General features: G+C 41.7%; 1 protein-coding gene across 8 annotated transcripts in view; it reads right to left on the bottom strand.

The window, feature by feature from the left end:
• LOC110970024 (cytochrome b5 reductase 4) overlaps nucleotides 1-22,361 on the bottom strand; it is a 70,780-nt gene extending 48,419 nt beyond the window's left edge. For 4 of the 8 annotated variants that reach the window (XM_051957253.1, XM_051957250.1, XM_051957252.1 and 1 more), the window contains exon 1: nucleotides 21,156-21,177. Coding sequence is in view for 4 of the 8 variants with exons in the window: in XM_051957255.1 (XP_051813215.1) it covers nucleotides 21,156-21,309; nucleotides 21,644-21,727 (238 nt within the window). In the remaining 4 variants the exon portion in view is untranslated. The other 4 variants (XM_051957254.1, XM_051957257.1, XM_051957256.1 and 1 more) reach the window with 2 other exon arrangements.
• Nucleotides 22,362-26,124: the final 3,763 nt, after the last annotated feature.

The following is a 26,124-nucleotide window of genomic DNA, read 5'->3' as shown; positions in this document are numbered from 1 at the left end:
GCCGAGGACAGGCGGTGCAAGGGCACCGACTGTCCAAGGCACCAGCGGTGCCAAGGACGCTATTGGAACCTTAGGGTTTTTAATTATTATTATCCTGCCAAAAGAACTGCATTTTTCAGGACCTGAACATGCTTGAAAAGTCATGAAAATTTGCACACACATCAGAACTGGTGAAAAATTTCATATTTTTTAGAGCATGTGGAGGTGTGTAGCAAAATGGCTCCATAGCGCCCCCTACACTTTCCCACAGCCATCATGGCTCCATAGCGCCCCCTACACTTTCCCACGGCCATCATGTTTCACCTACAGCTGCCAAATTTGGTACACATATGAAGCACATCAGACTGAACAAAAAAGTCAGTGACAGCCATATTCCAAACCCAACAGGAAGTGAGCTATTTTGCGTTGAATGTCAGATTTTGCCCATTTTTCATTTTTTTCCAGAGCGAACTCCTCCCAGGGGGAAACTCCAATTCGCCTCAAATTCGACCGGTACATACAGGAGGCCTTAATGAGCAAAAGTTATTAAAATCTTTTTCCAAAGTCAAAGGGCGTGTCCGTGGCGGTCTGTGGAATTTTGATCCTTCGCCATGAAATTTCAAGTGCTGTGTAAATGCCCTGAACATGCTCCAATCTGCCTGAAACTTTATATGTATGATCAGATTCTTGCCCTGATCACATCCATATGATGAAATCCATTCACAGTCAGAGCGCCACCTGCTGGCAACAGAAAATGTCATTTTTTACACTTTGATGTATTATTCTTTGTCTCTTGTTCAGATTCACCTCAAATGTGGTGATATAAACCAAAACATGTTGATGATGATTCACAGTTAAAATGGTGATGTGTCATCAAAAGGCGTGTCTGTGGGGGCACGGCAAATTTCGATGTCTCGCCATGACTTCTAAAATGCTTATATCTCAGCAAATCGTCATCATATCTGCCCCAAACTTCATGTGCTGGACACCAGGCCCAGTGTGAGGACATCCACGGCGAAAATTTTAGAAAAAGTCATTGCGCCACCTATTGGTAACAAGAAGTTTAGAAATTACATTTGCAAACACCATTGCTCCAAACTTTTTCATATCATTCTGAAAATTGGTCAGCTGATTCTTCACCCCCAGACAATACCACAGTGTGAAGATTTTGATATTTGATGAAATGCTGTTGCCGTGCCAACGCGTTGTTTTTGTGACAAACAAAGTACTTTTTGACAGGCTTAGAATGTTCAACAGTTCACTAAAATTTACACACACATCACAGTCGTCTCAAGGAATAACACTGTATGCATCTCTACAGGGCATGTGCTATAGCGCCCCCTACAGTATGTTTAACAAACAGCCCCGGCAGCACGTTTCACCTCGTGGAGCCTCTTGGAGCCATCCCCGAAACCCCACAGGAAGTCTGCCATTTTGAATTAAATTTTCTCTATTTTTTTAATTTTTGAGAGCGAACTCCTCCTCGGGGTTAACTCCTAGAGACCTCAAATTTTACCAGGGTATACAACACGATCTCCTGATCAAAAGTTATTGAAAGATTCTTCCAGAATCAAAGGGTGTGGACATGGCGACCTCCAGAATTTTGATGGTTCGCCATGAAACATCAAGTGCAATCTAACTATCCTCTGCATGCTCCAGTCTACCTCAGACCTCACATGATTAAACGCAGTCCTGTCCTGATCACATTTATAGGCCAAAATACATTCAAAGTATGTACCATCGCGCCCCCTAAAGCATTTAAAAAATAGCCTCCACACAGACTTTCACCTATGACTATGAAATTTGGCATGCATATGTAGCACGTCAGTACAAACAAAAAAGTCTCTTGGAATCATTCTCTAAAACCAACAGGAAGTCCGCCATATTGAATGAAATGTCAGATTTTTGGTAGTTTTGGTCATTTTCAACAATTCATTTGTCACAGGCAATAACTCCAAAACACCTGAATTTGGGACAATATATAAAACACGCCTTCAGGTTGGATATTTGTGAAAATTGTTCACAAAACTCAAAGGGCGTGGCCATGGCGGCCAACGGAACTTCAATGTTACGCCATGAAGCAGGACGTTTTGTGTAAATCCCCTGTACATGCTGCAATCTGCCTCAAACTTTACATGTTTGATCAGAGTCCAGTCCTGATGAGTTTCAAAGACCAATATACAGTCACACAGATAGCGCCACCTGGTGGATGGGCACAAAGTGCTGAATGAATGGTCTGTACATGCTCCAATCTGCCTGAAATTTGACATGTGTGCTCAGAATCAAGCCTTTGTGACATTCATGGGCCTAAATACGCTCTCAGTTATAGCATTGCCTGGTGGAGATGCTTGGGGTTGCCGACCAGCAAGGATGCGAGGACCCGTTCAACGCTGCTTGCAGCTTTAATTAGGGTCCGAGCACCGAGGTGCCGAGGACAGGCGGTGCAAGGGCACCGGCTGTGCAAGGGCACCGGCTGTCCAAGGCACCAACGGTGCCGAAGGACCCTATTGAAACCCTACGGTTTATTATTATTAGGGTCCGAGCACCGAGGTGCCGAGGACAAGCGGTGCAAGGGCACCGGCTGTCCAAGGCCGGGTGCCTTGGTGTATTTCCGTCATTTCTTATTATTATTATTATTAGGGACCGACCCAGAGAAGCTGGCGAATCCCTATTGTATTTGCTTCGTTTCTTCTTATTATTATTATTCTTATTAGGGACCGAGCCAGCGAAGTTGCATGTCGTAGAGACATGCAACCACCACTCACATGTTTGTCCGCTCGAGCTCTACGAAAACCTGTCTGACCGATTTGAGCTATCGTCAATCTCGGGGGCGCTATAACACCAAATATGAAAACCCTTAAAACATTATCTCCTCCGAAACCGTACAATATTTCGGCTTGATATTTACACAGATTATAGTGAATATCCAGCCAAACAAAAGCTATCAAAAGAAAAATGCTAACTTGTCTAGTTTTTCTTTTATAAGCTAACAAAGTTTGTCTTCACCTGAAACCATGTTTCGCTTCGATTTGACCCCCTAAACGTGCATAACTTTCTATGAAATTTTGCACGCACGTTCGCCCGCTCGAGCTCTACGAAAACCTGTCCGAACGATTCCAGCTATCGTCAATCTAGGGGGCGTTATAACCAAAAATATGAAAACCTTTCAAAGATTATCTCCTCCGACACCATTCAATATTCCGGCTTCATATTTTGACAGATTATAGTGAATATCCAGCCAAACAAAAGTTATCAAAAGAAAAAGGCTAACTTGTCTAGTTTTTCTTTTATAAGCTGTCAAATTTTGTCTTCACCTGAAACCATGTTCCGCTTAATTTGACCCCCTAAACGTGCATGTATTTTGCTGAAATTTGGTACGCAGGTCCGGTCTGCTTAAAATTTCAATATTCTGAAAACAAATTCTGGAAAAACTCTATGGCGCCACCAAGGGACACAAAAAAATTGTATAAATCACAAAAAACCTCAGCTCTGCGCACAGGAATGTTGTGGAGATATGCAACCACCACTCACGCGTTCTTCTGCTCGAGCTCTCCGAAAGCCTATAGACGGATTTGAGCTATCTTATACCGAGGGGGCGCTATGACCTAAAATATGAAAACTCTTAAACATTATCTCCTCCGAAACCGTACAATATTCGGGCTTCATATTTGGACAGATTATAGTGAATATTCATCCAAGCAAAAGTTATCAAAAGAAACACAGTAACTGCTCTAGTTTTTTTTTTCATAAGCTGTCAAAGTTTGTCTTCACCTGAAACCATGTTTTGCTTCAATTTCAACCCCTAAACGTTCATGGATTTTGCTGAAATTTGGTACACAGATGCAGTCTCCTGACAATTTCAATATTCTGAAAAGAATCTGGAAAAACTTTATAGCGCCACCTAGGGAAACAAATACTGCAAAAATCACAAATGGGCTCAGCTCATCGCAGGGGAATGTCGTAGAGACATGCAACCAACATTCACGCTTTCATCTGCTCGAGCTCTACAAAATCCTGCCTGACTGATTTGAGCTATCTTCAATGTCGGGGGAGCTACAATCTGAATATTCAAACCCTTGAAACATCGTCTCCTCCGAAACGGTACAATATTCCGGCAGAGGAACTCCTCTGGCTTTCATCTTCGGTCACGGATGGGAGCTGCTTGCCGACCGCGTGGGGGGCGGGGCGAGGTCCCGCCCAATGCTGCTTGCAGCTTTAATTATTATTATTATTATTATTATTATTATTATTCCCCGCACGTTTCACTTAATGTGAGCCCCGAAACGTGCATAACTTTTTATGAAATTTGGCACGCACGTCGGGTCAAGCGAAAAATTCGATATTCTGAAAACAAAACCTGCAAAAACTCTATAGCGCCACCTAGGGACACGACAAACGCCAACAAATCACAAGGCCAACACAAAAATCCACAGCTCGTCGCACAGGAATGTCGTACAGACATGCAACCACCACTTACGCGTTTGTCTGCTCGAGCTCTACGAAAACCTGTCTGACCGATTTGAGCTATCTTCAATGTAGGGGGCGCCAAAACCCAAAATATGAAAACCCTTTAAACATTATCTCCTCCAAAACCGTACAATATTTTGGCGTCATATTTGCACAGATTATAGTGAATATCCAGCCAAACAAAAGTTATAAGAAGAAAAAGGCTAACTTGTCTAGTTTTTGTTTTATAAGCTGTCAAAGTTTGTCTTCACCTGAAACCAAGTTTCGATTCAATTTTGCCCCCTAAACATGCATGTATTTTGCTGAAATTTGGTACGCATGTCCGGTCTGCTGAAAATTTCAATATTCTGAAAACAAATTCTGGAAAAACTCTATAGCGCCACCTAGAGACACAAAAAACTGTATAAATCACAAATAACCTCAGCTCTTCGCACAGGAATGTCGTAGAGACATGCAACCACCACTCACACGTTCGTCTCCTCCCCCTCTATGAGAACCTGTCCAACTAATTTCAGCTATCATCAATCGAGGGGGCGCTATAACCCAAAATATGAAAACCCTTTAAAGATTATCTCCTCTGACACCGTTCAATATTACGGCTTCATATTTGGACAGGTTATAGTGAATATCCAGCCAAACAAAAGTTATCAAAAGAAAAAGGCTAACTTGTCTAGTTTTTCTTTTATAAGCTGTCAAAGTTTGTGTTCACCTGAAACCATGTTTCGCTTAATTTGACCCCCTAAACATGCATGTATTTTGCTGAAATTTGGCACGCACGTTCGCCCGCTCAAGCTCTACGAAAACCTGTCCGATCGATTTGTGCTATCGTCAATCTAAGGGGCGCTATAACCCAAAATATGAAAACCCTTTAAAGATTATCTCCTATGAAACTGTACCATATTCCGGCTTCATATTTGGACAGATTATAGTGAATATCCAGCCAAACAAAAGTTATCAAAAGAAAAATGCTAACTTGTCTAGTTTTTCTTTTATAAGGTGTCAAAGTTTGTCTTCACCTGAAACCATGTATCGCTCCAATTTCAACCCCTAAATGTTCATGATTTTGTTGAAATTTGGTACGCAGGTGCAGTCCCCTGAAAATTTCAATATTCTGCAAAAAATATCTTGAAAAACTTTGTTGCGCCACCCAGGGACACAAATACTGAAAAAAATCACAAATGGCCTGAGCTATTCGCACAAGAATGTCGTACAGACATGCAAACACCACTCACGCATTCGTCTGCTCGAGCTCTACAGACACCTGTCGACGAATTTGAGCTATCTTCAACCTAGGGGGCGCTATACACCAAAATATGAAAACCCTTTAAACATTATCTCCTCCAAAACGGTAGAATATTCCGGCAGAGGAACTCCTCTGGCTGTCATCTTCGGTCACGGATGGCACTTGCTTGCTGACGGCACGGGGGGGCAGGGCGAGGTCCCGCCCAATGCTGCTTGCAGCTTTAATTATTAGGGTCCGAGCACCGAGGTGCCGAGGACAGGCGGTGCAAGGGCACCGGCTGTCCAAGGCACCAACGGTGCCGTAGGACCCTATTGAAACCCTACGGTTTATTATTATTATTAGGGTCCGAGCACCGAGGTGCCGAGGACAGGCGGTGCAAGGGCACCGGCTGTCCAAGGCACCAACGGTGCCGTAGGACCCTATTGAAACCCTACGGTTTATTATTAGGGTCCGAGCACCAACGGTGCCGAAGGACCCTATTGGAACCTTAGGGTTTTTTATTATTATTATTATTCTGCCAAAACAACTGCATTTTTCAGGGCCTGAACATGCTCGAAAAGTCATGAAAATTTGCACACACATCAGAACTGGCGAAAAATTTCATATTTTTTAGGGCATGTGGAGGTGTGTGGCAAAATGGCTCCATAGCGCCCCCTACAAAATTTTAAAAAGTGGTATTAGGCCAACTCGGAGGGAATTTGGCCGAGAGCTAAAAAATTTGGGAGGCATATGCAGCACATCAGGAAACACAAAAAAGTCAATCACAGCCATGCTCTAAACCCAACAGGAAGTGCGCCATCATGCGTTAACTGTACAAAATCTATGATGAACTCCTCCTAGGGGAAAAGTCTGAGCGATCTGAAATTTGGCCAGTACATACAGCAGACCTTCCTGAGAAAAAGTTATCAAAATCTTCCTCCATAGTTAAAGGGTGTGGTCGTGGCGGCCTGTCGAAATTTGATCCTTCGCCATGAAACAGGAAATGCTGTCTAACTCTCCTGAACATGCTCCGATCTGAATGAAACTTTACATGTATGATCACAGACCTGCCTCGATGACATCCATACAGCAAGATTCATTCACAGTCACAGCGCCACCTTGTGGTATCAAGAATTTGACATTTTTTAGACTTTCATGTACTATTCTTAGCCTGTTGCTCAGATTCACCTCAGATGTTGTGACATAAGCCTGAACACATTGATGATGAAGCACAGAAAAAATGGTGACGTGTGATGAAAAGGCGTGTCTGTGGCGGGACGGCAAAGTTTGATGTTTCGCCATGAAAATTGAAGTGTTCATATCTCAGCTGCAAAGGATCCTATCTGCCCCAAACTTCATGTGCTGGACACCAGAACCAGTTTGAGGACATCCACACTGAAAAATTTAGAAAAAGTCATAGCGCCACCTCTTGGTAACAAGCAGTTTAGAAATTACATTTGCACACATCATTGCTCCAAACTTTGTCAAATCATTCTGAAAATTGGTCAGCTAATTCTTCACCCCCAGACAATACCACAGTGTGAAGATTTTGATATTTGATGAAATGCTGTTGCCGTGGCAACGTGTTGTTTTTGTGACAAACAAAGTACTTTTTGACAGGCTTAGAATGTTCAACAGCTCACCAAAATTTACACACACATCACAGTCGTCTCAAGGAATAACACTGTATGCATCTCTGCAGGGCATGTGCTATTGCGCCCCCTGCAGTATGTTTAATAAACAGCCCCGGCAGCATGTTTCACCTACATCCACAAAATTTGGGAGGCCTATAGAGCACATCAGAACGCACAAAAAAGCCTCTTGGAGCCATCCCCTAAACCCAACAGGAAGTCCGCCATTTTGAATTAAGTGGACAAATTTTCTCTATTTTTTTAATTTTTGAGAGCGAACTCCTCCTAGGGTTTAACTGCTAGAGACCTGAAATTTTGCCAGGATATACAACACAATGTTATGATCAAAAGTTATTAAAAGATTCTTCCAGAGTTAAAGGGTGTGGACATGGCGACCTCCAGAATTTTGATGGTTTGCCATGAAACATCAAGTGCTATCTAACTATCCTCTGCATGCTCCAGTCTACCTCAGACCTCACATGATGGAACACAGTCCTGTCCTGATCACATTTATAGGCCAAAATACATCCACAGTATGTGTCATAGCGCCCCCTACAGAATTTAAAAAATAGCCTCCATAGAGACTTTGACCTATGACTATGAAATTGTGCATGCATATGTAGCACGTCAGTGCAAAAAAAAAGTCTCTTGGACTCCTTCTCTAAACCCAACAGGAAGTCGGCCATTTTGAATTAAATGTCCAATTTTTGGTGTTTTTGCTGATTTTCAACAATTGATTTCTCACAGGCAATAACTCCAAAACACCTCAAGTTGGAACAATATTTAAAACATGCCTCCAGGTTGAGTATTTGTGAAAATTGTTCACATAACTCAAAGGGCATGGCCATGGCGGCCAACTGAACTTTAATGTTACGCCATGAAGCAGGACGTCTTGTGTAAATCCCCTGTACATGCTGTAATCTACCTCAAACTTTACATGTTTGATCAGAGTCCAGTCCTGATGAGTTTCATAGACCACTATACAGTCACAGACATAGTGCCACCTGGTGGATGGACACAAAGTGCTGCAAAAATAGTCTGTACATGCTCCAATCTGTCTGAAATTTGACCTGAGTGCTCAGAATCCAGTCCTCGTTACATCCATGAGCCTAAATACACTTTGTCGCAGCATTACCTGGTGGACATGCTTGGGGTCGCCGACCAGCAAGGATGCGAGGACCCGTTCAATGCTGCTCGCAGCTTTAATTATTATTATTATTATTATATTATTTGTCTCTCAGAACAACTGCATTTTTGAGGGCCTAAACATGCTCGAAAAGTCATGAAAATTTGCACACACATCAGAACTGGCGAAAATTTTCATATTTTTTAGGGCATGTGGAGGTGTGTGCAAAAATGGCTCCATAGCGCCCCCTACAAAATTTTAAAAAGTGGTATTAGGCCAACTCAGAGGGAATTTGGTCTAGACCTACAAAATTTGGGAGGCATATGCAGCACATCAGGAAACATAAAAAAGTCAATCACAGCCATGCTCTAAACCCAACAGGAAGTGCGCCATCATGCGTTAACTGTACAAAATCTATAATGAACTCCTCCTTGGGGGAAAGTCTGAGCGATCTGAAATTTTGCCAGTACATACAGCCGGCCTTCCTGAGAAAAAGTTATCAAAATCTTTCTCCATAGTTAAAGGGTGTGGTTTTGGCGGCCTGTCGAAATTTGATCCTTCGCCATGAAACAGGAAATGCTGTGGAACTCTCCTGAACATGCTCCGATCTGAATGAAACTTTACATGTATGATCACAGACCTGCCTCGATGACATCCATACAGCAAGATTCATTCACAGTCACAGCGCCACCTTGTGGTATCAAGAATTTGACATTTTTTAGACTTTCATGTACTATTCTTAGCCTGTTGCTCAGATTCACCTCAGATGTTGTGACATAAGCCTGAACACATTGATGATGAAGCACAGAAAAAATGGTGACGTGTGATGAAAAGGCGTGTCTGTGGCGGGACGGCAAAGTTTGATGTTTCGCCATGAAAATTGAAGTGTTCATATCTCAGCTGCAAAGGATCCTATCTGCCCCAAACTTCATGTGCTGGACACCAGAACCAGTTTGAGGACATCCACACTGAAAAATTTAGAAAAAGTCATAGCGCCACCTCTTGGTAACAAGCAGTTTAGAAATTACATTTGCACACACCATTGCTCCAAACTTTGTCATATCATTCTGAAAATTGGTCAGCTAATTCTTCACCCCCAGACAATACCACAGTGTGAAGATTTTGATATTTGATGAAATGCTGTTGCCGTGCCAACGCGTTGTTTTGTGACAAACAAAGTACTTTTTGACAGGCTTAGAATGTTCAACAGCTCACCAAAATTTACACACACATCACAGTCGTCTCAAGGAATAACACTGTATGCATCTCTGCAGGGCATGTGCTATCGCGCCCCCTGCAGTATGTTTAATAAACAGCCCCGGCAGCATGTTTCACCTACATCCACAAAATTTGGGAGGCCGATAGAGCACACCAGGACACACAAAAAAGCCTCTTGGAGCCATCCCCTAAACTCAACAGGAAGTCCGCCATTTTGAATTAAGTGGATAAAATTTCTGTATTTTTTTCATTTTTGAGAGCGAACTCCTCCTCGGGGTTAAGGTCTAGAGAGCTGAAATTTTGCCAGGATATACAACACGAAGTTATGATCAAAAGTTATTAAAAGATTCTTGCAGAGTCAAAGGGTGTGGACATGGCGACCTCCAGAATTTTGATGGTTCGCCATGAAACATCAAGTGCTACCTAACTATCCTCTGCATGCTCCAATCTACCTCAGACCTCACATGATTAAACACAGTCCTGTCCTGATCACATTTACTGGCCAAAATACATTCACAGCATCTACCATAGCGCCCTCTAAAAGATATAAAATATAAAATAGCCTTCACACAGACTTTCACCTATGACTATGAAATTTGGCATGCATATGTAGCACATCAGTGCAAGCAAAAAAGTCTCTTGGAGTCATTCTCTAAACACAACAGAAAGTCAGCCATTTTTAATTAAATGTCAGATTTTTGGTGTTTTTGGTCATTTTCAACAATTCATTTGTCACTGGCAATAACTCCAAAACACCTGAATTTGGGAAAATATATAAGAAACGCCTTCAGGTTGCATATTTGCGAAAATTGTTCACAAAACTCAAAGGGCATGGCCATGGCGGCCAACTGAACTTTAATGTTACGCCATGAAGCAGGACGTCTTGTGTAAATCGCCTGTACATGCTGTAATCTACCTCAAACTTTACATGTTTGATCAGAGTCCAGTCCTGATGAGTTTCATAGACCACTATACAGTCACAGACATAGTGCCACCTGGTGGATGGACACAAAGTGCTGCAAAAATAGTCTGTACATGCTCCAATCTGTCTGAAATTTGACCTGAGTGCTCAGAATCCAGTCCTCGTTACATCCATGAGCCTAAATACACTTTGTCGCAGCATTGCCTGGTGGACATGCTTGGGGTCGCCGACCAGCAAGGATGCGAGGACCCGTTCAATGCTGCTCGCAGCTTTTATTATTATTATTATTTTACAAGTCCACCACGTTTCGCTTAATTTGACCCCCTAAACATGCATAACTTTTTATGAAATTTGGCATGCACATAGGGTCACGCGAAATATTCGATATTCTGAAAACAAAACCTGCAAAAACTCTATAGCGCCACCTAGGGACATGACAAACGGCAACAAACCACAAGGCCAACACAAAAGGCAGCAGCTCTTCGCAGAGGAATGTCGTAGAAACATGCAACCACCACTCACGCGTTTGTCCACTCGAGCCCTACGAAAGCCTGTACAACCGATTTGAGCTATCTTCAATCTAGGGGGCGCTATAACCCAAAATATGAAAACCCTTAAAACTTTATCTCCTCCGAAACCGTTCAATATTCCGGCTTCATATTTGCACAGATTATAGTGAATATCCAGCCAAACAAAAGTTATCAAAAGAAAAAGGCTAACTTGTCTAGTTTTTCTTTTATCAGCTGTCAAAGTTTGTCATCACCTGAAACCATGTTTCGCTTCAATTTTGCCCCCTAAACGTGCATGTATTTTGGTGAAACTTGGTACGCAGGTTCAGTCTGCTGAAAATTTCAATATTTTGGAAACAAATTCTGGAAAAACTCTATGGCGCCACCTAGGGACACAAAAAACCTGCATGAATCACAAATAACCTCAGCTCTTCACACAGGAATGTCATAGAGACATGCAACCACCACTCACGCGTCCATCTGCTCGAGCTCTACGAAAACCTGTCCAACTAATTTCAGCTATCTTCAATCTTGGGGGCGCCATTACCTGAAATATGAAAACCCTTTAAAGATTATCTCCTCCGAAACCGTACAATATTTCGGCTTCATATTTGCACAGATTATAGTGAATATCCAGCCAAACAAAAGTTATCAAAAGAAAATGGCTAACTTGTCTAGTTTTTGTTTTATAAGCTGTCAAAGTTTGTCTTCACCAGAAACCATGTTTCGCTTAATTTGACCCCGTAAAAGTGCATGTATTTTGCTGAAATTTGGTACGCAGGTCCGGTCTGCTGAAAATTTCAATATTCTGAAAACAAATTCTGGAAAAACTCTATAGTGCCACCTGGGGACACAAAAAAACACATAAATCACAAATGACCTCAGCTCTGAGCACAGGAATGTCGTAGAGACACGGAACCACCACTCACGCATTCGTCTGCTCGAGCGCTACGAAAACCTGTCAATGGATTTGAGCTATCTTCTACCTAGGGGGCGCTATACACCAAAATAAGCAAAACCTTTGAACATTATCTCGTCCGAAACCGTACAATATTCCGGCAGAGGAACTCCTCTGGCTTTCATCTTCGGTCACGGATGGCACTTACTTGTAGGGTGACCACCTGTCCCGTTTAAGGCTGTTTTGTACCGCTATTTCAGTGTTTGTCCCGCGTCACGCATATCATGACAATGTCCCGCTTTTCCATTCATTGGCAAAAAAAAATACTAACATGAAAATTAACCAGCCCAGAGCTGCAGAACTTCTGCATATCTGCGCTGGCGGGGAGCATTTCATTTCGACCAATGGTTGCAGGAGACAACGATGACGTCCGTCCAATAGGTTGCGTTTTAGGGTACGTCCTGCGTCAAAATGTATACGCCCCAAACAAACACACGAGAGAGTCCGAGTGAGGAAAGTAGAACGAAAGATGATGTAAATGAAATGAGTGGATCACAGTCAAAAAAGAGAAAGTGTTCTTTCAAAAAGGAATGGACGTCTTCACACAGCTGGGTAAGACCCACTGACGAGCCTGACAAAGCCTTCTGTTCCCTATGCAACAGCAGTTTCTCCGTTGCTCACGGTGCAGAAAATGATGTCAAACGACATGCTGGGCGCGACTCTCATCAAAAAAAGGTCCGACAGCAAGAGACATCTAAATCAATGCAGTCGTTTTTATTGAGCCCAAAGCACGACAGTTTATCTGATAAGGTAACAGCAGCTGAAGTTACCAGCGTGTATCACTCAGTGAAGCATGCACACTCATACCGCTCCACAGACTGCAGCAATAAGCTTGCCCCTGTCATTTACCCGGACTCGGACATAGCCAAAAAAATTTCATGTGGCCGCACGAAGAGTGCTTGCATTGTAACGCATGCCCTTGCCCCTTTGTCAGTTGAAAAATGTTTGAGTGAATTGACATCCCCCATTAACATACATGACAAGCCCCAGCTCACACCGTTTTTCTCGGTGGCCTCAGATGCCTCAAATCACGGCAGTGCCAAGCTTTTCCCACTGGCAGTAAGATATTGGACGCCAGAGCTGGGTCTACAAAACAAAGTTCTTGACTTTTATGAGGACAGCGAGAAGGCATCTGGATCCATTCACAAGCAAATAGCAAATAAACTAAAAGAGAATGGCCTCCAACTTGATATGATCTCTGCATACACAGCTGATAACGCTAGTGTTAACTATGGCAAGTACAATTCTGTTTATCAGAAGTTGAAAGCAGATAATGCCAAGATTGTCAAGGCCAACTGCATGGCTCACATAGTGCATAACTGTGCAAAGTATGCTGGAGACAGACTGGACATAGACATTGAAAGTGCAGTGAACAAGATTTTCAGTCATTTTTCTTCATCATCCAAGCGCACTGAGGAGCTGAAAAAAATCTTTGCATTTGTTGAAGAAGAATACCATGCCTTACTGAATCATGTGTCCACAAGATGGCTCAGTATATGGCCAGCTGTCACAAGGCTGCATACCTGCTGGCCTGCTGTGAAGAAATATTTCTTATCTCTTGGAGGAGAGCAATGCCCAAAGGTGCTGTGGAAGCTGTTTAAGAAGGATCAAGACAGTGAGGGGCAACCAATTGAGTTACAGGCATATCTATCCTTCCTCCACAATGCACTGAAGATATTCCATGATGTTACCCTGCAGTTGGAAAGTGATGACAGGACAGTCTGTGAGCTCTATGACATCATGTCCACACTTCAGAGAAAGCTCCAGCAGAGACAGGCGGACTCCTTCTTTGGAACAGAGACAAATGCACTTCTCCAGCAGTTTCCAGACAGTAAAGCAGCAGCAATCAAGGAGGATTTTTGCTCCTTCTATGATGCTGCACTCAGCTACCTACAAAAATGGTATGACTTCTCAGACAGCAATTTTCACAAGCATGTGGCAGTCTTGGAACTGAAGAGGGAGTTCACATTTTCCCACCTCTGTGATGCAGTGAATGTCCTTCAAATACAGGATAAACTTGACATGGATGAACTATATGAGGAGTACTGTGTAACACTGCCACGCCAGCAGGAGATTGCTAAAGGAACAGTCCCTGTTGTGGAGAAATGGTCATTATTGCTCAAGGACACAAAGACACCAAATTTGGCTGCACTTGGATCCTTTCTCTTCAGCATCCCTGTCACCAATGCATTTGTGGAAAGAGTGTTCTCCTTGATGACTGCAGCATGGAATGACCAAAGGAACCGGTGCTCTGTGGAGCTCATCAAGAGCGAAATTCAAGTAAAGAGCAACTTTGCCTATTGTTGCACAGAATTCTACAGCTATGCAGTGAAAGAGAAGACCTTACTGGAGGCTGTAAGGTCAAACAAAAAGTATAAATTCAAGAAGAACTAAGGTGAGAGTCATATATTTATGTATTTAAATGGTCAAATAAGCATGTTTTATTGTGTATGTATCTAATAATGCTAATATTTGTTGGCTGTTGTTCCTTCTGTGTTTCAGAAATGTGCCCTCGAGCCTCTCCACAGTGCTGCAAGAAGCTGACCTACTGAGAGAAAAGAGAGACTTTTTCTTCTACCCAAGCATGAGATTTTATGTTGATATATATATATATATATATATATATATATATATATATATTTGCACTGGCATTTTATTTAAGCCAAGATTTTCACACAGTGCCCTAGTTGAATTCTGTCAGTATGGGGTATGTTGGAAGAGCATATAGGCCTGTTGGTTATTGGCCTGTATACTTGAAAGACTTTATGTTCGGCCTTTTGAGTGCTTTTATAAGATGGATTATTAATGTTATTGTGTCAATATATGTTTTACTTAAGTAAGTAAAACACATTTGTTACTTAATTCTGTGTGATGTTTCCTGAAAATATATAGGCTATATATTAAATATTTTTGTTTTACTGGTCTTGTGGTCGAAATTGTGAAGTGTATGGTCAGGGTTTACAGATGGTTGGATCCATCCCGCCTTGTCCCTCCAAAACATGCCAGGTGTCCCACTTTTTGTCTTTTTGGAGGTGGTCACCCTACTTACTTGCCGACGGCACGGGGGGGCAGGGCGAGGTCCCGCCCAATGCTGCGTGCAGCTTTAATAATTAGGGACCGAGCCAGCGAAGCAGGCCAGCGGAGCTGGCCAGCGGAGCTGGCGAGACCCTATTGTATTTGCTTCGTTTCTTATTAGGGACCGAGCCAGCGAAGCAGGCCAGCAGAGCTGGCCAGCGGAGCTGGCGAGACCCTATTGTATTTGCTCGGTTTCTTCTTCTTCTTATTATTATTATTCTTCCCCGCACGTTTCACTTAATTTGACCCCCTAAATGTGCATAACTTTTTATGAAATTTGGCACGCACGTCGGGTCAAGCGAAAAATTCGATATTCTGAAAACAAAACCTGCAAAAACTCTATAGCGCCACCTAGGGACACGACAAACGCCAACAAATCACAAGGCCAACACAAAAATCCACAGCTCGTCGCACAGGAATGTCGTACAGACATGCAACCACCACTTACGCGTTTGTCCGCTCGAGCGCTACGAAAACCTGTCTGACCGATTTGAGCTATCTTCAATGTTGGGGGCGCCATAACCCAAAATATGAAAACCCTTAAAACATTATCTCCTCCAAAACCGTACAATATTGAGGAAGAGGAACTCCTCTGGGTTTCATCTTCGGTCACGGATGGCACTTGCTTGCCGACGGCGCGGGGGGGGCGAGGTCCCGCCCAATGCTGCTTGCAGCTTTAATTATTATTATTTTACAAGTCCACCACGTTTCGCTTAATTTGACCCCCTAAACATGCATAACTTTTTATGAAATTTGGCACGCACATTGGGTCACGCGAAAAATTCGATATTCTGAAAACAAAACCTGCAAAAACTCTATAGCGCCACCTAGGGACATGACAAACGGCAACAAACGACAAGGCCAACACAAAAGGCAGCAGCTCTTCGCACAGGAATGTCGTAGAAACATGCAACCACCACTTACGCGTTTGTCCACTCGAGCTCTACGAAAGCCTGTACAACCGATTTGAGCTATCTTCAATGTAAGGGGCGCTATAACCCAAAATATGAAAACCCTTAAAACTTTATCTCCTCCGAAACCGTACAATATTCCGGCTTCATATTTGCACAGATTATAGTGAATATCCAGCCAAACAAAAGTTATCAAAAGAAAAAGGCTAACTTGTCTAGTGTTTGTTTTATAAGCTGTCAAAGTTTGTCTTCACCTGAAACCATGTTTCGCTTCAATTTTACCCCCTAAACGTGCATGTATTTTGCTGAAATTTGGTACGCAGATTCAGTCTGCTGAAAATTTCAATATTTTGGAAACAAATTCTGGAAAAACTCTATAGCGCCACCAAGAGACACAAAAAACCTGCATGAATCACAAATAACCTCAGCTCTTCATACAGGAATGTCGTAGAGACATGCAACCACCACTCATACGTCCATCTGCTTGAGCTCTACGAAAACCTGTCCAACTAATTTGAGCTATCTTCAATCTAGGGGGCGCTATAACCTGAAATATGAAAACCCTTTAAAGATTATCTCCTCCGAAACCGTACAATATTTTGGCTTCATATTTACACAGATTATAGTGAATATCCATCCAAACAAAAGTTATCAAAAGAAAAAGGCTAACTTGTCTAGTTTTTCGTTTATAAGTTGTCAAAGTTTGTCTTCACCTGAAACCATGTTCCGCTTAATTTGACCCCCTAAACGTGCATGTATTTTGCTGAAATTTGGTACACAGGTCCGGTCTGCTGAAAATTTCAATATTCTGAAAACAAATTTTGGAAAAAATCTATAGCGCCACCTCGGGACACAAATACTGCAAAAATCACAAATGGCCTTAGCTCTTCACATAGGAATGTCGTACAGAAATGCAACCACCACTCGCACATTCGTCTGCTTGAGCTCTACGGAAACCTGTCGACAGATTTGAGCTATCTTCAATCGAGAGGGCGCTATGACCTGAAATATGCAAACCTTTTAAACATTGTCTACTCCGAAACTGTACGATATTCCGGCAGAGAAACTCCTCTGGCTTTCATCTTCGGTCACGGACGGCACTTGCTTGCCAACCGCGCGTGGGGGGCGGGGCGAGGTCCCGCCCAATGCTGCTTGCAGCTTTAATCACATATTGGAATTGCTTGAACATTATACTGATTTCTGGTGTCTGAGGACTCTTAACTGGTGCATTTCATTCTCCTTTGTGTCTCCTTATATTTGAAACTGAAGGCAGCAGTTTTTTTTTTTTTTTTTTTAACTGTGAAGCACAAACGAGCATCACACTGCAGTTGATGTGTGTACCTGTTAATATACTATTAATCCTATACTAAATTAATTGGGTAAACTTTTAAACTTAACCCCATAGACCACAGTACATCCATCCATCCATTCTCTATACACCGCTTTATCCTCACTCGGGTCACGGTGGGTGCTGGAGCCTATCTCAGCTGACTCGGGACTTGCCATAGATGGCACAATTGATTAATTTATTCATGACCCAGTGTATGGGGCTGTCAGTGTAAATAAACAGCATCCATTAAACCCCAGTGTTGCATTTTTCCACCATAGAAAGAATTCCCTAAATATCACAAGTACAGTTGAAGACAAAATTATTAGGCCCACTATGAAATTTAAAAAAAAAATCCAAAAATTCTCAAGCGCTGTTAAGCAGATCAAGGGATTTTTAACTCAGCTTTTCCAGATATCCTAGTTTTATTTTGGAACTTACAATATTTTATTTTGCACACAGAAACAAGATTATTTAATAAAAAACAAAAACTACCAGGGTCATTATTAGCCCCTTTGATGCTAATAGTCAGTTGTGTTTCCTTTTTGCTGGATAACAGCTTGCTGTTGTTTGTTGTAGTCTGTAACGAGTCTCTGACATCTCCTGAGGAATCCCTGCTTGTTCTTCTTTGACAAATCTCTCAGCTCCTCCAGATTTGATGGTCTTCTGGCATGGACCTTGGTCTTCAGTTGACCCCACAGATTTTCAATGGGATCCCAGTCAGGGCTTTGTGCAGGCCAGTCAGTCACGTTCACTTTGGTCTTCTGGAGGTAGATCTTCACCAGGAGCGACGTGTGTTTTGGGTCGTTGTCATGTTGTAAGACCCAGACCCAGTTTAGCAGCTGACTGCTGAAGGTTTTCTTTCTAAATCTTCACATATCCTCTTTCTTCATGATTCCTTAAACCTTGACCAGATTCCCAGTTCCAGATGCACTGAAGCATCCAACAGCATGATACTGTCACTACCGTGTTTAATTGTGGGGGCAGAGTTCTTTGGGTTCTGCGCCTCTCCCTTCTTTCTCCAAACAGAAGCAACGTCTCTATGACCAAAGAGCTCTAGTTTGGTCTCATCTGAAGGACATGCTTCCAGTCTTCATAATCTTTCTCCAGGTTGTCCTCAGCAGACTTCAGTTTGGCTTGAAGGTTTCGGGTTCAGTCCACTTCTGTGCTAGGCTCTCGGGACTGTCTTCTTTGATGCTACAATTCCTGATGTCTCTAAGTCATTAACTAATGTTTTGGTGGTTGTTCTAGCGTCTGTAGACACATCTCTCACAGATTTTCTTTCCAGAGTCTTTGAAGTCTTTGGTTTCCTCCCTTTGCCAGACTTGTTCTGTGCCGTGTGGCTCTCTGAATTTCTTGATGAGACTTCTCACTCCACTTCTGGACACTTGGAAATGCTGTGATAACTTTATAGACCCTTCTCCTGCTTTGTAAGCATCAACAATTCTTTTTCTCTTTTTGTTTTTGGCATGATGCTTTCTCAAGTTATAGCTCAAATCCTTAAGTTTTTATACTGTGTGTAAAGTGTAGGACAACCCCAGTTTTAACTTGATTGATTGATTGATTACAAGCTGTGAGCACTACAAAGTTAAAGTGCATGATTGCACAACAGTGGTTTGTGGTTTGGCTCAATAAAAAAGGAAATTCTTAAGGGGGCTAATAATTTTGACCCTGGTAGCTTTTTGTTTTTGTTGAATAATTTTGTTTCTGTGTGCAAAATAAAATGAAGTAAGCTTCTAAAATAAAAATAGGATGTTTGAGAAAGCTGAGATAGAAATTCCTTGATGTGTTTAACAGCACTTGGGAATTTAAAAAAAAAAAAAAAACTTAAATTTCATGGCGTGGCTAATAATTTTGTCATAAACTGTATTACACTTTTTAAAAAATAATTTGAGTTGTTTATCACTAAAAATCTGTATCTGTATATCTATATGTAGAAAAAAATACTACAGATCAAATACTTGTTTGGAAAATTATTGAAATTGTTCCTGAAGAGAGAGCTGAAGAGAGAGGCGTAAGCGAAAGACATGTTTGAACTTGGAATGTGGTATGTCTCACAGTATTAATATTTTCCTAAAATACATTCCAAAAATGTTGCAATTTTGCAGTTCAGAGTGTGGGGTGCTGGGAAATGTAGAGTTTGTCTCCATTCAGGAAGAAATAGGTACAAGCTGAACAGCCTTAAAAAAATGTTGTAATGTTGCAGCTGTGGGCCTCATAGGGTTAAATGGATTGCAATACAGCGGTTATGGTGAATGTGAAGGTTCCACAAAAAAGTGATTAAGCTGCCAGTGTGGCAGTGTGGTCTTAATGTACTTATATTAACCCAGTGTACATTTTAGTACCACTTTGGTTTGGTCACCTGAGATGGTACCAATATCTGGTCTGGCCCATGGACTAATTGGCTGATGTGTGTTTACTGATAATGTCACAACTAGAAAGTATTTGGATTGTTAATATGAAATAGTTCAGATGATGTGTTTTAGTTTTAGTCCATTTACTTTGTTTAAATTGTGTGACTAAGGGAAAAAAAACACATAAAGATCAAACAATTTGTTAGAAAAAGTACGACTCTTTGTAAACAACAGTATAATGTTTTCTGTGGGTCTACAAGAGCTTCATGGAAGCTTGCGTTATGAGCTGAAGATGTGAGCTTGAAAAGACATAGATGTTTATCAGATATTTTCACAATAAAAGACAAAACTAATAAATTGTATTACAGGAAGCAGGAAAATCTAGTTTGATCCAGATCAGGGGACTAAAAGTCAAGAGGCATCTGTTCTCTCAGTTTTTACTACTCATTTATTTTTATTCTTAAATCGTAAATTGCTTGTTCCCCACTGTTACTAAATGGCTCAAGTACCCGGTAAAATCAAAAGTGCTCGAAGACAAAACAAGGCAAAAATGTGTCTAAAACCAGTATGAGTGAGGCAATTTGCTTTAATCAACCAAAAAATATGCCTCCAGTTAACTTTGATTTCACAACTACTGCACCTACCCTGGGGAGTTGGACATATTTTTCTTATTGCAGCTGCTTCGTATCTCCTGTGTTGCTACATAAAGGTTTAAAGGCATTATGGAGGATGTTTTTTTTGTTTAATTTGTCTGATTCACATAAAATGAATATACTGAGCTTTAGTGGACTTGTATGTATGGTCTCTAAAAGAATTAAAAAAAATAAAAAATAACTGTGGACATGGCAGGACCTGAAAAACATCAGCCAATCAAAGCGCTCGGACCGAGGCGTTTGGTTTGCTCCCTTTCCTGTCAATCAAAAATCTTCCGGCTCAGGCCTAGTTATGTATATTACATATGCCTTGGACTTATATGTTTTCTGTATGTGTGGCTTTGGTATCGCTTCGTAGTTAGCTGGCGACTTGTTTTGCTCATCTTTTTTTACATAATGGCAGATAAAGATCCAGGGGGACCCAGCCGTAAAAGACAACTTCACGAGTCCTACACAAGTTTCTGGAGGGGGGCGCTGCTTCGTAAATGTTAAGAGGGGGGAGGTTAGAGGAGGCTGAGGGAGAGGTTGTATGTGCGCATGCGCATGCTACGTTCAAAGTCGTAGGAAATTAAATCTCCTCTAATGCCTTTAAGCCATGTAATGTACAAGCAAGGAAATTGATATTACTCTTGTAGCACAACCGCAACTCTCTAATTCCACTGTATTCAAGGAAGAATCAAGCCTCAAGTATTATCAAGCTGACATCAAATACCATCCACTTTCTCTAAGTACTACAGCTCTATTGCAGGTTCTTAATCTATTTCTTTGAATTTGTAACCTGACTTGGTCTCCTGCAGTCTCACCTCTTATGCAGGTCCAGCAGTCATCTCTTATGTTGTGTTTCTGCAATTCTTCCTCAGTAACTTCAATCCGGCATCCTCTGAGTCCGGTCAGATCTTTTCCACTCTTGGAAAACCGGATCCAGTCCATCAGACTGTGGCCAGGTTTCAATGCCACCTTATCAGACAGAGACATATAAAAGAGCTTTACGTGTATATATCTCTGGAGATGTGTGAAGGAATGTAAGGAACAAACAAAGACAACAGAGTCATCTAGTGTTCGTGTCACTATAGAATATTGTATCTACAAGTTCGTACTTTTGCCATTATCCTAAACTGACATGTGCGATTACATGTATATTGAAGTAAAATGTTTAGCTAACGCTACAGGAACTCCCTTATATTAGGTTATGCACTTCTATCATCTTATCCAAACTAATGTCAAGTTTTGAAAAAGAATCAAGTGTTCAACTGTGTCATAACAACTGGCTGTCATATGGTTAGAGTGTTACCTTATTCCTACCGGACTGGCCGGATTGAGCAATCCGCTGCTGGGAACTCGATGCGGGAAAAGACTGGGTTGGTATATTCAGCATGTTGTGGACACTTCGGAGGCAGTCCCACTTTGGTACAAAACCTATTAAATCAGTGAAGGTTTACCACAATAACACACATACGACGGTTTGGTTTTCACACGTTTCATGGTGTCGCTGGTACAAACTACTTCCTTGTTACGACACATCTCTTTACAAAACTGTGTTAAGCAATGCTGCTTGGCTGGAAGGTTTAGCTAAGCTAGGCTAACAAGACATGTACACGACGAACTGACGACCGTACTCATAAAATCAAATTACAAACCGTCAATTATATTTCGTTAAAGTTGAATTTCCGGGGTCACTAAACCAGCAACTTCAATAATTCCAAGATTTCAAGTGGTTAATTAAGAGTTATCTGCTGCCATTGAGATACCGTCACCGTGTAGACTACAATAATTTTCGCACATTTTAACGACAACGTCAACAACTAACGTCATCAAATTGCGACGCTCGGGTTGTTCATTCCACGGTCGGCTCTCTAGTCTTCGGCTGAATCCCAAACCGCCCCCTACACACTCCCCCTCCACTACCGAGTGTCACTCCAAAAGAAGTCACACTCGCAGCTGTGGAGGGCACCTATTATTGAAGGGGGAGGGTATAAATACGATCGTCAGGAATGGGACGCCCTGTCGCCTCACCGGAAAACGGAAGACGTCATTGCCATGGTAACACAAAGACGCCTACTATGCATGGCTGTAGCGCTGTGGCACAGGTTGCAACTAACAAGGATCGCTGCTGCTTCCAGAAGACGAAAGCATCCCACTTTTTTTTCACTGACATGTTTTCCAATCCTATTATCTGGCATTTCAAATCCAACAAATTAATAAATGAATAAATGAATTCTGTCAGTTGTGTTCAAATTTTAAGGTGTCAGGGGGTGCACAATTAAATCAAACGTCAGCAGAGAAGAAGATTTATTTCTTTTGATTTACCTTTTTACACCACTCTTTTTGTGATGTTCTGTCAGTGTGAAAAATGCGTGGGAGAAATAATGGATGTGGAACTCACATCAGTATGTTTGTTTCCTCCTCCATTTCGACGTTGCACTTCCTGAAAAAGTTGTCCAGAGTGTGCATCGATGCAGACTCGTTATTTAAGGGCTGAACAGTCCACTCTCCCTCCGCACCACGCGGTTTGGGACGGCCCTTAATATGGAGGACCCTCCGCGGGAACGCGCAAACGGAGGGGTAGTGTGTAGGGATAGTGTGTAGGGGGCGGTTTGGGATTCAGCCTTCTTGTCATAATAAAGAGTAGACGCCGCATCGACGGCTACTGCGTATTTCTCGCTGCGCAGCACCCCGAGCGGCGTCTACTCTTTATATATGTCTATGGTTCTTGTAATATATTGCAAGTAATGACAGCATTTCACGAATGAAACACTAGTGAAGCAATGCGATGTTCATTGACAATCAAAATATGCTTCTGTCACTGCTATCATTCTGACGTCGTAAAATAAGCGCAGTTATCATAAATAGCCTCCGATCAATTACACCAATAACAATAACGGTAGCATTATATGTAATTTCTTGTCTGCCAATTCTCAGGCTCCAGTTGTGTATGCAGGCTGACTGACAGCATTCATTTATTAACAACAACATGAAAAATGCCAGTAACCCACCTGAAATCAAACCTTTGAAAAAAAATATAAAGGATGAACTAATTTGTCTTCCACTTGATCCACTCTCACTGTCAGCATCCTCCTCTTCTGAATCTATCTGGTTTTCATCTGACATTGTGGACGCACAGTATCTAACACGGTTCTGTCGTATTCATTTACAATGCCTTACCGCTAATTTCCATCATGGCAACTGAAGGGTTTACTTTTGAAAGGTTAATCTGTTAAGAGGATTCCTGGACAAGTCATTTGAGGTCCATATGCACCTAGTAAAGATTTAGCAGAGTTTTTCTGTAATACTGACAGGAGTTTTGTTAGGAGTTAAAAACATCCAACACCTCATTTGCTTGGAAGATGGATACATTTCATGGACAAATTTAGCTTATTTTGGCAGGAAAACTACAGGTGGAAATAATGAGAATAATGACAACCATGTTCCATTGAGTGTTTGAGTTAATACTTTAATGATCCCGCATGCACAATACCAAAACACCAAGACTGTCTCACCTAAGTGCCCCACCCTTTATCATAAGTATTATTGTTTTTTTGTTGTTTTTTTCCCTTTTGCTTTTACATTTTTACATGCCTAAGGCTGTGATTGGTTTTATATGTTTTTATGTCAGTTTCATTAGCATCTTGTGATGGTGTCTTTGGGATCTGTGGAAAGGGATAATTTTTAATGATTTCAAAATTCTTTGGCATGCATGTGAGTTCTCCATGTGCAAAATCTGGGAACCTTCTTGAACTGCCAGAGAAGCTGGCGGTGTTGAATTTGACTGGGCCAAAGGCTCCATTCTTGAGTTTTGGAGTTGAGATCAGAAGGTTGAAAATACCTTAGCAAAAAATAAATAAATAAAAATAAACACTGTAGCAACGAGTAAAACCAATGGTTAACACAAGGAAACAAACATGCTGAAAAGCAAGGCCATCTTATATTAGGACACAGACTTCAGCACGTTGGAAAGATGGCAAATTTTTTCATCTAGCTTCAAAGAAATTCTGGAAAACCATCACATGAAACCATCAAATGATGCAGGAAGTTTAAGACATTTATTCCTTCTTGACAAAATCATCTTTAACAGACACCAGAGCAATTACAAATATTTTAATTTCAGCACAAATGTTATTTTATTCCAATTGTAAACGCACTTTTGTGTGTCAAAAATATTATCTAAAAAACGTGTTGCTCAATATAACAGCAATGTGTCAGCATGACGTTTAGCTTATTCAAATTTGTGGATTCACGGTATTTTTTGTATGCTGGGTCTCTGTTCACTTCATCACATCCCTTGTGTTGGAGCTCCTAACTAGCTGCTTATGCTTCATTTCTAAAATGCTCATAATATGTAGAATTTTTTGGACATTTTATGGTTTTGTTTTGTTTGTTTGTTTTTGTGCTAATATGAAACTGCTAGGGCTGCACAGTGGAGTAGTGGTTAGCGCTTTCGCCTTGCAGCAAGAAGATCCCAGGTTCAAATCCCAGAGTGGGCCTGGGATCTTTCTGCATGGAGTTTGCATGTTCTCCCTGTGCATGCGTGGGTTTTCTCCGGGCACTCCGGCTTCCTCCCACAGTCCAAAAATATGCTGAGGTTAATTGATAACTCTAAATTGTCCGTAGGTGTGAGTGTGATTGTGTGTCTGTATATGTAGCCCTGTGACAGACTGGTGACCTGTCCCGGGTGTCCCCTGCCTTCGCCCGACTCAGCTGGGATGGGCTCCAGCGCCCCCTGCAACCCTAGTGAGGATAAAGCGGTGTATAGAGAATGGATGGATGGATGAAACTGCTATTGGAAGCACCCAGAACCCAATTTGAATTACCAAAATTGATATGGTACTATAGCATTCAGTCCATATGTTCCTCTATGCACCTCCCTGCAGATGGCAGCAAACATCAACAATGCTGACTCAATGGCCAACATTTTTCTTGGTTTTGGTTGGTGTTTTGCTACCTTCCACAACATATAGCATGAACGCAGACCAATCCTGTCACTGTTGACGACTGCACACAGTACAGCTATGTTTTTCAATTACTTTCACACAAGAGATAACTGCACATTACTCTGGATATGATTTAGAGCACCTCTGTTATGTTTCTATGTCAGTTGCTATGGTGCTTCCATAGTATTTCAGCTTTTCTACAAGAGAGCTCCTTAAGTGCTCTGCAAACTGTGTGTTTCTTTAATTGTCTTCCCTGTATTGCATCTGCATGTTATATATTGTGTTATATATATTGAAGGCAGATTTGTGAATTGTGATGTTGGTCTATACAAATAAAATTTGAATTGACTCACTTAACATTTGCCTTGTCTTGTATTGTACTTCTCTTTCTCTCTCTCTCTTTTGTCACACCACCCATCTCTTCTCTCTCAGTAGATCCAGCTGTAAGTACAATTTCAAAACTATTTGGCAGATCATTACCTTAATCCCAGGTTTGGTCTGATGAGTCACGCGCCTCATTTGCCACGGTGTAGGGCAGCTTGGGGCCCTTTCACAAACACTGGCCAAGGACCACCAGCCAGCCCTCTGGGGCCACCAGACACTGGGGTTGAGGTTAGTGTAGTATTGTGTTCTGCCAATACTACCAGGAATCCCAGCAGAGTGGAAATAAGAAGACAGAGTTAAGTGTTAAGAGTAAGTCTGGACAAGATCTTAAATATCATTTAGCATTGAGTATTTCCTAAAAAGAATGTTTACATTATTATGTCGTCTAACGCATTGCTCTTAAGCAGTTATCAAATGATTAGTAAAAGTCCTGTCATTTTGGTATGCTTTGCACATACGT

This window comes from Acanthochromis polyacanthus, chromosome 12, assembly GCF_021347895.1.
Source record: "Acanthochromis polyacanthus isolate Apoly-LR-REF ecotype Palm Island chromosome 12, KAUST_Apoly_ChrSc, whole genome shotgun sequence".
Taxonomy (NCBI): Eukaryota; Metazoa; Chordata; class Actinopteri; family Pomacentridae; genus Acanthochromis; species Acanthochromis polyacanthus.
Note: the sequence above shows the minus strand (reverse complement) of the source record. Positions and strands in the feature narration are given on the sequence as shown.